We start from the raw sequence: 12,954 nt of genomic DNA on the forward strand, positions 1-12,954 counted from the left end.
GCATGGACTTCGACGGGCAGCTGCTGCGGCAGGTGGGCGGCTTCGGGCGGCGCGCCCGGCTCCTGGCTGCCGCCTCGTGGCTGCCCAACGTGCCGCTGGCGCTCGGCCTGGCTGCGGGGCTCCTGCTGGCCGCCACCCCGCAGCACCGCTGCCGCCCGGACCCGGCGCTGCTGCCGCCCGAACTGCGCAACGCCAGCGGGCCCGAGCTGCGCAACGCCTCCACCCCGCGCGGCAGCCACTGCCTGCTTTACCGCTACCCGCCGCCCGGGGGCGGCCTCGAGCCCAACGGGACCGGCCCTTGCACCCGCGGCTGGGAGTACGTTCTGCCTGAGGCCGGCCTCCTCTCCACCGTCGTGACGCAGGTCCGTGGGTCAGAAGGGTGCCTCTGAGGATGTGCAGAGTGGCCCTGGGAAGGGGACGGAAGAGGGAGACCCAGGTCCCCCTGCCCAAATGACGCCGTGGGTTCTGATCTAGGCAAAACCTCTCGCTGTTGCACATTTTGTAAAGAGCGGGGAGGGGCTTGGCTTGGGCCTCCAGGTTAAAGTAGGCCTCAAATTTAGGGTTAATTTTGATTTTTAGGTTTAAAATTAACTTGTTACTTTTTCTGCATTTGATAATTTTTGCAGCTTGTTTTTATGCGGGGGTGAGGGAGGCATTTAAACAAATAAGAGGTGCCATTTGGTAAAATCCATGATTTTTGTTGAACATGAACATGAAATTTATTACAGTCAGAGACCAGCTTGATAATTTTTGTTGTTAACTGATTTTTAGATCATTTTGCATTGTGCGCCATTATTTTTAAATTTTATTATGGCTGGGGCCCCAAAAGCTGGAAGTGGCCTCTGGGCGTCTCTATATCTATGAGAAGACCTAAAGGCAGGCAACACCACCAGCCTCCTGGTTCTGAAAAGTCTCCTCCCTTTTTCTTCTAGTGGGACTTGGTCTGTGCCAACCACTGGCAGGTGCCCCTGGAGCAAACCACCCACCTCCTGGGGTGGTTGATTGGTTACATGGCTTTTGGATCGGCCTGTGACAGGTAAAATATTTCCCCATCACAATGCTGCTTTGCCTTCCCTTGAGCTTGTAGCAACCTTACCTGCATGCTGTGAATCCTCAGTGAGGACTGGAAGCTTGTTACCATGTTCTTAATTAGCATCCCAGTGAACCCAGTACACTCTTAGTGTACAGCTACTGTATGATGTTGTGGTGCTGCAGTCTTGTTGAACCAGGATGTTCTTATCCCCAAGGGAAGTGAATGTAATGCTCAGTGGTAGAGCACTGGTTTTGCATGGAGTAGAGCCCAGGTTCAGTTCCAGTTGTTTTTGTTTTAATGATAAAATGGCAAGTGGCAGGGAAGATCTTTCTCTTCCTGAGACCTTGGAGAGAGTGTTGTCACTCAGAGTCAATGCTAATAGTCAAGAGCAACAAAACAGTTTGACTTGGTATTAGAGCCAGTGTGGTGTAGTGGTTAGAGTCCAGTCCAGCATGCATCATGTTCAGCATCCTGTTTTCACTGTGGCCCCCCAGATGCTTGTGAGAAACCCTCAAACAGGACCAGAGAACAAGAGCACTCTCCCCTCCTGCAATTTCCAGCAACTGGCATTGAGAAGCATGATTTCCTTTGGCCATGGAGGTAGAGCACAGCCATTGTGGCTAGTAGCCACTGGTAGCTTTATTGGCCATGGATTTGTCCAGTCCTCTTTTAAAGCCACTCATATTGGTGGCCCTCGCTGTGTCCTGTGGGAGTGAGTTCCACCGTTTCATAACATTGCTATTGCAAAGGACTTTTTCAAAAAGTCCAAGTTAAAAAAGCCAGACTCCCTTGCTTGTATACCCGTGGACTGGTAACTGAACTGGCCACTTCTGCCCAGGGGGCTGGGGTGTTTGAGCAGAGATGCAGCCAGTGAGAGCTGTAGACTTCCTACTGGGGCATCTGGCGGAGAGCAGGATGCTGGATTAGATGGGCCTTTGGCTCTCCTGTAGAATTCCCCAACTTTGCATCCTTACTCACTGCCCTCCTTTGATTTTCTAGGTTTGGCCGCCGGGCCACTTTCATCTCCTCCTTGATGCTGTCCATTCCTCTGGGCATTGCCGTGGCGCTGGCTGTGAATTACGTTATGCTTGTATTTACCCGGCTGCTCTTTGGGGCACTGCTGGCTGGCACCTTCCTCTCCCTCTATGTTGCAAGTGAGTGGCCCTCTCTGCTACCCCACATCCTTGTTAGGTCCTCCGCAGTTGCCTCTGCTTTCAGATAATGGGTTGGGAACTCTGGATCCTAGCCAAAGCAGACCCGTGTGTCTCCCAGGCTACCAGCAAACTCTGCCTGCCATGTGCACCTCTCCTGTACATTCCGCCCCCCGTCTCCATTTCTTGTGTTTCTCACTGGCTTTTCCTCCCCAGGGCTGGAGTTGTGTGACCCTCCGCACCGCCTGGCAGTCACCATGGGCGCTGGTTTCTTCTGGGTGTCTGGGGAGCTGCTCCTGCCAGGGCTGGCGGTGGCTTGCAAGGAGTGGCGGCTCCTCCAGGGGACAATAGTGCTGGGACTCACTCTGCTGGCTGCCTGCTGGTGGTAAGTTTGCCTCTCAGCCCTGAATACTAAGGGGGTGGGAAGCCTTACAATGGAGACACATGACTCCTTGAAATGAGAGGCGCAACAAGCATTGCGGACCTCATGTCAAGGAGGAGATCAGTGTGGTTCTCACGCTCCTGCCGCACTTCGAGAAAACTCTTCCCAGGGTGGGAACTCCCTGTAATTCTCCTGGTGCCTTAAAACATGGGTAGGGAACCTTTTTCAGCCCAAGGGCCACATTATCTTCTAGGCAACCTTCTGAGGGCCGCATTCCATTAGGTAGAGGCAAAGGCAGGCAGAGCAACACACATTTTGTCCAATAGGCCAGTTTTGGCACAGACATCCCTCTCTTTCCTCCATCCAGGGAAGCAAGAGGCATTATCAGAGTTCAGGGGCACATTCCAGCCAGGCAAAAAACACTCAGGACCTGAAGTTGACCAAGTGAGGGGTGTGGCCTGGGGAGAGTTACGAGGGCCAAATGGAGGGTCATATTTAGTCCCTGAGCCTGAAGTTCCCCAGCCCTGCTTTCTCAGAATAAGTACCGTATTTTTCGCTCTATAGGACACACTTTTTCCCCTCCAAAAATTGAGGGGAAATGTGTGTGCGTCCTATGGAGCTCCTTGGCTTCAGCGATAGCAACACTAAGCCTCTGAAGCCCAGAGGGAGCACTCCCTCTGTTCTCCAAAGGCTTCGCGTTGCTTTCGCTGAAGCCTGGAGAGCGAGAGGCGTCGGTGTGCACCGACCCGTCTCTCTCTCCAGGCTTCAGGGATAGCCCTGCGCAGCCCCTCCGGCAGGGAGAGGCTGCATCTAGCTATGGCTTCTTTAGCCACGCGCAGCCTCTCCCGGCAGGGAGAGGTTGCGTGGGGCTAAAGAGGAAGCCAAAACAGCCAGCGGGATCCATCCCGCTGGCTGCCTTGGCTTATGACATAGCAGCGCGCAACCCCTCTGGCAGGGAGAAGCTGCACGGGGCTATGGCTTCTTTAGCCTGTACGCTGCTCTTTGGGGCTGGGGGGGAATAAGAATTTTTTTTCATGATTCCCCCCCCAAAAAACCTAGGTGCGCCCTATGTTCCGGTGCGCCCTATGGAGCGAAAAATACGGTAATCTACGCCTATATGACAAAAGTCCTGCAGCACCAAGAGTTGTGTTAAAGTTGCTCGATCCCCTAACCTGGTGCCCTAAAAAGCTTTCAGCTGACACTATGCTGTGGCATTGCACATGTGTGCATTGTTAAATATTGCCCACTGAATGTAGACAAAACACAGCGGTACAGCACGCCCAAGGTGGGACGGGAAGGGGGGCGGCCCTGCCCTTGCCCGATGGTGACGGGGTCAGAGGGCAGTGCTAATCCTGTGGCTGCTTGCTGTCGGACATGCATCCCCACTACTGCTGCCTCCTTTGCACGATTTCCTTGCAACCCTTCCAGGCAGGAGAGGGTGCTGCTTTGATCCACTCTGAAGCCTCAGCCCCCTTGGCACTTCCTCAGCCTTGCAGAGGTCACTGCCTGAGTGTGTTTGGTGCTGAGCAAACCCTCTTCACTAGAGCACCTCCTTGGCAGAGCCCTTTAGTTCAAGGGCTGAAGGAACACACTTGATCCAGCTGCAACTTGGAGCAGCTTCCTTTAGGCTTGAGCAATGTGGGGTGTGTGCTGCAGAGGAAGGAGTGGATGTTTAAACATTGCAGGGAAAGGGAGAGTCATGCTGGGACACTTATGGGAGAGGCCCTGGATCCATACAAGAAAGCACTAAAAAGCATTTCCCCTTCTTTCTCTCTGCACTGCACAAAGGCAGTGTCCCCAGTTTGAAACCAGGAGAGGGTACGGGCCCCTCCAGACAAAGGTGGTATTGTGGGTGTCTTCTGCAACATGTTTTTGACATAATAGTAGTGCATCAGTGGCAGGTTTGTTCTACTTAAGTTTGCTCTGCCATCCTGCCCCAATGCTGCCATATTATTGCGCTCCAGAGGGGCTATAGCGCAGCAAAAGCAGGGCAAAAAATAAACCAGAACGCTTGCGGTATAAGACATTTTACAGGATTCCAGGGCTATGCACTGCTTGGAAACGAAGCAGTGTGACTGTTCCAAAACATCTTCAGGCACAAACAGCATTGAGTGTGGGATCCGGTGTGATGGTCCTGTTAGCATGATGAGCACAAATCCTCATGAACACCCAATAAAATGGACATCCGGAAGGGGGGACCCCAAGTTGCTGTTATGTAATACAAATGACTCCCTCACCCTTTCCTCCTTCTCTTCCTTCTGGATTTTAAAACACTTTCTGGTTGGCGCGCAGAGGCCATTAGTATGGCTCACTGACCTAGCAGCAAAAGGCTGTACAGTTCAGCTGTTCCTTGCTACTTGAGATGTGGCAAGTTGATTGTTCTTCTGAAAAGCCCCCGTCTCACCACACAAGCCACACTTCCTTAAACACCACCTAAGGAGAGTTTGCAGTGTCATATGCACTCAAGGCTCCCTGTCCCCATAGTTCTCCTGAATTGGTTCATGCTTGGGAACATAACAACCATCAGCTTTAACCCCCCCCCACAAAATTCCTAATAATAATAATAATTTATTTCTCCCCTGAAAGTTTTGCCTTGTTCGTTTTTGCACAGTGTGGTTGTGGTTACTCCTGTGTGTGCAGGCTGCAGCCAAGAGGCTGGGTTTCCTAAGAATATCCAGCAAGCTTTGGGCTTTGGGTAGTTGCTCTCCATGTGGGGATACACTGTCCAGAATGAAGGAGCAGCTACGCTCCAGCTCTGCCTGCCAGGATTCCACCGGTGCTTGTTCTTCTTTTTTGGGAGCAGGTGTCCTGCCCTCTCCCCTGAGTCGGGCCGCTGGCTCTTGGCCACTCAGCAGCTTGAGGAAGGCAAGCAGGTTCTGCGCGATTTAGCCGAGGGCAATGGAATCCACCTGGAGGATGACTCCTACACTTGGGAGCACCTGTTTGCAGGTGAGGTCTGAAGGGCTAGGCTTGACCCTCACTCTAAGCCTTGCTGCTTTGTCAGTTTCTGGCTTGGAGCAACGGGATGCTGGGTGCTCATTTAGAGCTCAGGTTGGTGGGGCTGGTGAATATCTGCCCTGCCAGGTTACTTTGGGTGCAAGGTACGCCATCCCCATGCAATGGGAGGCTGGAAAAAGCACCAATTGCCTTTTTGGGATCGATGCCTCTTGACCCACTGTGAGAGAAGCAGGTGTGCAAGCCGCAACATGGGTGGATGTGTTTCTCTGATGTGGGTGGAGTTTTTTGGTCCCCTAGAGTAGGGAATGGGGAACCTGTCACCTTCCAGGTGAAGATAGACTTCCATCCCCCATGAGGGTTAGTCATGCTGGATGGGGCTGATGGGAGTCCAACATCGCCTAGAGCACAGCTGGAGAAACTTTTCCCCTACCCCATCAAGCAGGCCAGATTCCTGTAACTGCCCTCTCAGGCCAAATTTGACAGGAAGCAGGGCTGTCTATCAGTTACCTGACATCACAGTGGCTTCTCTTTGAAGGTGTACTCTCAGCACCCCTTCCAAGGGGCTTGCTCCAGGGGCAGCCACTGTGAAAACTTGAGTCTCTTTCTTTCCCATTTTAGCAGCAGTTTCAGTGCAAGCTTTCTCCTGCTGAGGAACAAGGTGCACTGATGGGTAGTGGGAACCCACCTTCCTCCGGCAGAGGAACAATCAGGAGCTCCCGTTAAGCTCCCATTTGTTCCTTGGAAGTTGCATATGCGGTGTCCTATGATGTCAGTTGTGGGGCAAGTAGGTGATGGTTTCTCAGGAACAGCATCCTTGGCCACATTTGGCACATGGGCTGGAAGTTCCTTATCCCTGCCTAAGAGGATAAGCATTACTTGTGAATAACTCAGGACAGATAGCAAAGAGGATCCATGCATATGTCTGTGAAATGATGGAAGAGGACCTTTTTGGCTTTGCCACACCCAAGGATTCTTGGCTGCCCTTTAGGCACCTGCCACTGACCTTGAAAATGTAAATAAATCTCAAGGCTTCTTAATTCATTCTTCTGACATTTTTATTTGCTGTTTGGTCTGTGGTTTTTCCTGCATTGTTGAGAGATTATTTCATTGTGTTAACTTTTTGCTGTTAGTTGCCCTGAGAATATAATTGAATGCCAGCATGTGCATTCTTCATGTCAATTAATTAAAAAAAAATATATGCTGTGGGTTTCCTGGATTAGTGGTGCTGGTTGTCTCACAATATGTTTTTAATTCCGTCTCCAGAGCTGGACAACCTGTCTGGAGGGGCCCCTCTGCCACAGTACTACAGCATCTGCAAGATCTTCCGCACCCGGGTCATTTGGAAGAACAGCCTTATCCTGGGTTTCACTGCGTAAGAGCCTGATGTGTTGTGGGTTCTTTGAGAACTGGTTGTGGGAGCTGGGAGCTGTGCTGGGAAGTGTCGGCGGCCACTCTGAAATTGCTGTGGTGGTGAAATCTCCCAGCAGTGACAATTAGTTGTAATGTCTTCCTGGAACCTCCACGTCCAGAGGCAGCCTACCTTTGCATACAGTAGCAATTGCTAGGGAGCAACAGTGGGAAGAGGGCTGCTGCCTCCCCCCCCCCCCCCCTGCTGCCAGTAGGCTTCCCAGGGGCATCCAATTGGCCTCTTCACAGACCTCATTGATCCTCTTTGCTATCTGTCCTGAGTTACTCACAAGTACAGTGGTACCTCAGGTTACATACGCTTCAGGTTACATACGCTTCAGGTTACAGACTCCGCTAACCCAGAAATAGTGCTTCAGGTTAAGAACTTTGCTTCAGGATGAGAACAGAAATCGTGCTTTGGCGGCTCAGCAGCAGCGGGAGGCCCCATTAGCTAAAGTGGTGCTTCAGGTTAAGAACAGTTTCAGGTTAAGTATGGACCTCCGGAACGAATTAAATACTTAACGCAAGGTACCACTGTAGTGCTTCTCCTCTTGTACAGGGATGGGGAACTTCCAGCCCATGTGCCACCCTCTATATTTGACCCATGGGACCCATATCCCTGCTCATACTGTCAAACTCTAACCCCTGGTCCATCCTCCTAGAGTTACTGCAGAGCATTTTATCATCTCTCTGCCCCCGCCTCCTGTCTCCCCTACCGTCCAGGTTCATTGGGAGTGGGATCCGCCACAGCTTCACCCGCAACCTGACCTCTTACGCACCGGGCTTCTACTTCCCCTACTTCCTGCTGGTGGCGAGTGAGGCGGTTGCGCTCCTCTTCCTGTGCCTGACCGTGGACCACTTTGGACGCCGCGCCGCCCTCCTGCTCAGCACCATCCTGACCGGCGTTTCTTCGCTGCTGCTACTGGCCTTGACTCAGTGTAAGCAGACAGTGATATGGGTGTGTATGTGTGTGTACCACAAGTTCCCAGAAAAGACCCCCAGCCCACCCCTCCCAGGCTCTCTTCTCCTGGCTGGGTTTAGAGTGATCAAAGCTGCCACGAGCCATCCTCATCCGTGCACATGCAGCTTGGCACACTTGCGCGAGTTACCTGCGAAGGTTGGGAGCCTTGGGCCTGGAGCTGTGTCCCTCCAAGCCTGTGTCCCTGGCCCTGTTTTGACCCCTCCCCGCTCCCCAGTGTGTTTGCTTGGCTGGAACAGTTCCTTGACTTCTGACATGGTCTTTTGCTTGCCTGGTTGGAGGACAGAGAGGGGTGTGGCAAGTGTGTGGGGAAGTCTGCCTACTGCACCAAAGGGGGAAATGTGCATATGTCACTCCACCTACTCTGGCCCTCTGGCCCACCCAGCACTGGCATGTGGCCCCTGGAAAGCAGCCCAGAAGGGAATGTGGCTTTGGACTGCCATGGGTTCCTCTCCTGTGCTAAGGTTTGCTCTATGAAGGCCTCTCTGGGCCATCCACTTTGGTTAGCAGCTGGGCAGACCTGCTTAGCCTGCCTGCCTCTCTATTCTTCCTCCCTTAGACCTGATGTCCTGGCTCATTGTGCTGCTCTCTGTCCTGGGGATCCTCGCGTCACAAGCTGTTTCCGCCCTCAGCGTCCTGTTTGCCGGCGAGGTGCTTCCCACCGTGGTCAGGTGAGGCGTTTCTCCTCTCCCTGCATGTGCTGTGCAGGCACACAAGGCCTAGACTGTATACTGTAAGCCACCCTGTGTTCCACTGAAGAAGGGCGGTATAGAAATGTAATTATAATGATGAAGATGATAATAGACTGGCAGGCCCAGAACCCAGAGTGAGAGGGTGACTGCTGCATTATCTCGGCTGGGGGAAGGGATGGAAGGAACAGGAGAGGCCCAATTTGCAGAGGTCTACCCAGATGAAAGCCTTACCCAAATGACTGGTCCTGTGAACATTTAAATCCCTGGTTGCCACTGGGGAAGAAGTAGGTCTGTGGTAGAGCATCTGCTTTGCATGCAGGAGGTCATATAAATACAGGAATCTGCCTTCCACGGAGTCCGACCATTAGTCCATCTGGCTGAGTGTTGTTCACAAGGGGCTCGCACCCCTGCTTGCTTTGCTTGCCAGCCATGCAAATCCAGGACTGTGATGAAACATTGCAAATCCTCCCAACAGGAGCAGTGTGATGACAATATTACATTTTTATGTATATAGGAAGATATACTGGCAGTGGCAGCTCTCTAATTAAGATGTCATTGGGGTGGAATGTGGGAACTTCTGGATGCAAAGCAGCTGCTCTCTAGCACTGGGTGGCCCCCTCCTGAAGCTCCAGTCATCATTCTCTGATACTGGGTTGCAGGCCTGGTAAAAGCCTTCCTGGGCATGAGGCCAGCCCTGGGAAGAGGCTGCCAGCCAGAGTTTGACACTGATCTGACCTGGGCAAAGGCAGCTCCTTTGTGTGTTTCTCACACAGCCGCACTAGCCATTAAAAGGAGAAATGGGCATCTGTTTTGTAACACAAAAAAATCCTCAGTAAAAACTACATTTTTCTTTTAAAGGAGGAGTGGGCTTGGGGGAGGGAGGAAGATCTTGGACATGGCCCACAGGGAGCCCCACTCTGTCCTTAGCTGCTGAGCTTGTGCCTCATGTAGCCAGGCGGGACTTCCTCTCTTCTACCCCCCTCACCCTGTCCAGCACTTCTTGTTCCCAACACTGCTGCCCTTTTCTCTTCTGCAGGGGTTCTGGGCTGGGCCTCATCCTGGCCGCTGGCTTGGTGGGCCAGGCCACCACTCCACTCATGGAGATCCACAACAGCCATGGCTTCTTCCTCCACCATGTGATCTTTGCCTCCTTCGCCATCCTGTCGGTGCTTAGCATCATGCTGCTCCCAGAGAGCACCGGCAGGCCCCTTCCGGACTCTCTGCAGGACGGGGAGAGTCAGCACCGGCCCCCGCTCTTCCGCTCCAGTCAGCGCCAGCGCCACAAGGACCACCTGCCGCTGCTCTCCACCCGCTCCACAGCTGGCCCCTACGACCCCGACAGCTACGCCCGCCTCGTCTCAGCCACCAAGAAGATGCTGGGCTCCCACCATGGAGCCAGCTCTGGGCAAACAAGACCGCTGCTCCCGGTGCGCTCCCGGAACAACAGCACTCTGGAAGGGATGTAGAGGCCTGCTGGCCACTGGACTGCATGCCTTGGGGCAGCGAGGAGGGGTGTTTAAGTACCCACCCCCCCGGTTGAAGGACTGCACCATGTTCCTAAAAACTGGAGTGAGGCTGTGAGCACAGAGGGCGGCTGGCCGTCACACAGGATCATCTGCCTCTTGCCCCCCAGACATTTGGGGCTAGTATGGGAGTTGTAGTCCAAAACACCTGCAGGGAGCCAGCTTTTTGGACTCACCTCTCTCTGTCTCGCAGGGAAAGAGCCACTGCAGCCCTACCCTCAGTGCCTTATAGACTCTGCTGCCCCCAAGCATGTCTAATAAAAACTGTGTGACACCTTTGTAGCTCCATCTTCAACTGCTTTATTTCCAGCTGCCCTCCCTTCCTCCCCTCACTGCTCCAAAGCATACTGGATCTCTTTCTTAAGGGGTGCAGCTGGGGCCCAGCAAAGTGTCTTGGGTCTTCTGCCTTAGCCTGCTCAGGAAGGGGTGGGGAGTGGGGTCCAGAGCCCTCATCTAGCCCAGTGAAGGTCCCTTCATCCGGGGGCTCCTACTACGGTCTTCTCCCCCCCTACCTAATTTTCCCAACCTAGGTTGTTGTCATCATCTGGCTCCACCCACTTGCCTGCTGGGTGCTCAGAGCCTTGGGTGAGAATGGCCAGTGGGCGATAATGGCCAGTGGGCCTATAGCAAAGGGCCCTCATCCCTATCTATGCCTGGGACTCTGTGACTGGCACTGCCTTCCCTCCCTGCTTTGGGCTGGCTCTTCCCAGGAAATGGTGCTGACTTCCTGGAGCACCTGAGTTTAAGGGTCGCTGAGGCCCTCCTTCCCCACAGTGGGCAGTGGTTATTATCTGCAAGGCTGCCTGGGGAAGTAGGTGGCATAACAGGAAGTGACCCCCATAACTGCAGCAGCAGCTGCTGAGAGGAGGGGGGTTTGCTGGCAGTGGGGCCAGCCAAAGACCAAGAGGGTAACTGGGCTGCGTGGTCTCTGTCCACAGCTGGCAGAGTCCAGCACATACTTGGCTGCTGGAACTGCGTCTCCTCTCCCCTTCCCGCCCCCCATCTTCCCCCTACCCCCACTATTGACCGTACAGCTCTGCCAAGCGCCGGAATCGTGGACCCCATTCGTTGAGATAGTCGTAATCCTGGTCTTCGTCAGCCAAGCTGGAGAGGATGGAGCTGAGCGAGCCGCCGGCCGAGCCCTCGCCCTCGTAGTCGTAGATGAGAGCCGTGTCATACGGGGGCACGCTGGGGTCACTGTCGGCCGCCTCCAGGCCCTGCAGGGGGAGGAGAGGCAGGGGAGCTCAGCAGAGGACTACCAAGACAAACCACATCCTAAGGACCCTCTCCCCTTAACTGAGACTTGGGTAGTGACAAGCGGGATATACAATTTTTAAAAGTTCTAGTTGCAGCCTCCATGGAGCCAAAAGGGCAAGCCTGCATTAAGGGCTAGCTACTTGCCAGACCTCCTTTTTCCTAGCCATTACCTCTTGCTCCGCAAGGGTAGGATGCCTACAGCTCTGCAGCAATTGCTGGACTCCCAATTCCCAGCACAGCCGGAGGCCAAGGATGATGGGAGTCAGGAATTCGGCAACATCTACCATTTGCCAGGTTCCCCACTCCTGCTTCTTCAGGCCCTGCAGCTTCTTGATAACTTGTGCCAGCACCAAACTGAGAAGGGGGTAGCTCCGTGTGGCCAAAATCAGGGAGGGTTCCCCCCCACCACTTCCAGCTCTGCCCCAATTGGCCTCTGCCATCCTCCCAGCCCCTGATGTGTCTCTTCAGTACCTCGTTGATGAAGTCCTCTATGTCGGAAGGACAGGCAGGCAGCCGCCGGGGGTACTGAGGCAGGCCGTAGCTGTAGGGGGCGTCCCTCCGGTGCGGCGGCTTGCTCCGAAGAGATGGTGGGGGGAAGAGGTCGGGATTGCGCAGCTGGTTGAGGTCGTAGGCATCCTGAAAGGCAGGAAGAGGGACCTTACAACCATGATGTGTGTGTGAGAGAGAGACAAGGCTTCCTGACCCTGCTGGGGCCTGGCAGATGAAGTAGGGGAGGATTCAAGTTGGGAGACCCCCAATCAAAAATGCATACAAAATCCTGTTCTCACCATGGCCAATGGGAAACCTGTAAGGAGGACCCGAGTGTGACCTCACCTCTCCCCACCCATAATTCTTGGCCACTGGCATTCAGAGCCCTCCTGCCTCCAACAGTGGAGTTACTACCAGCCATTGTGGCTAGCAGTCATTGGCAGTCTCATTTTCCATGAATTTGTCTAGTCCTCTTTTAAAGCCAAACCCAGCTGGCGATCACTGCCTCTTGCGGAAGGGAGTTCCATAGTTCTTTAAGTCCATCATAGATTGTTCAGGCTGCCTTCTCTGCTGTGCTCTCCCACCCCACCCCCACATATAATTTGGGGTCTCACCTGGTCCTCTTCTCCGCCTCCTTGTTCGTTGTAGTTGACAATGTTGTCCCTCAAGTCATCCTGAGAGCCTCCCAGGAGACCCTTGTGGAAGGCCTGACGGCGGGAATGCTCCAGCGCAGCCACCAGCAAGGCCAGGACTGCAAGCAGGGAGGGAAAGGTTAAAAGCAGCAGGAGCCGTGTTTGTGTGTGTGTGTGTGTGTGTGTGTGTGTGTGTGTGTGTGTGTGTGTTGTAGAGCATCAAAACATGTCCTTTCCCCAGCCTCCTGCAAGTAGGAATGAGCAAATCTCTCAATTCTGGTTTCTCTCAGTTTTTCATTTTTGTCCAATCCTAAATTCAATTCTCCGTATTAGTTTTCTTTTTCTTTTTCTTTTTAAAGTCCTCATGGAATTTTTTCAGCAGTTTTGCGAGAATTTCTCCTCATATGCACACCATTATGCATTTTTTCCTAATATGGGGGGGGGGGGTGTT

General features: G+C 53.5%; 2 protein-coding genes across 3 annotated transcripts in view; one reads left to right on the forward strand and one right to left on the reverse strand.

Moving 5' to 3' along the window:
• On the forward strand, positions 1-10,407 carry SLC22A31 (solute carrier family 22 member 31). Its single transcript, XM_083626284.1, has 9 exons — positions 1-362; positions 933-1,036; positions 2,033-2,187; positions 2,401-2,569; positions 5,370-5,515; positions 6,788-6,896; positions 7,655-7,869; positions 8,470-8,581; positions 9,639-10,407. Exons 1-9 carry the CDS (start codon positions 3-5, stop codon positions 10,066-10,068), a joined length of 1,800 nt encoding a protein of 599 aa, XP_083482410.1. The 5' UTR covers positions 1-2; the 3' UTR covers positions 10,069-10,407.
• Positions 10,402-12,954, reverse strand: part of CDH15 (cadherin 15) — an 18,951-nt gene continuing 16,398 nt past the window's right edge. For both annotated transcript variants that reach the window (XM_083626251.1, XM_083626252.1), the window contains exons 12-14: positions 12,486-12,622; positions 11,854-12,018; positions 10,402-11,342 (exon numbers count right to left, since the gene is read on the reverse strand). In XM_083626251.1, the coding sequence (XP_083482377.1) occupies positions 11,145-11,342; positions 11,854-12,018; positions 12,486-12,622 (500 nt within the window). In that variant the 3' untranslated portion in view covers positions 10,402-11,144. The remainder of the gene's footprint in view (positions 11,343-11,853; positions 12,019-12,485; positions 12,623-12,954) is intronic.

Source organism: Podarcis filfolensis (genome assembly GCF_964270895.1).
Source record: "Podarcis filfolensis genome assembly, chromosome: 8".
In the NCBI taxonomy this organism is placed as follows: domain Eukaryota; kingdom Metazoa; phylum Chordata; class Lepidosauria; order Squamata; family Lacertidae; genus Podarcis; species Podarcis filfolensis.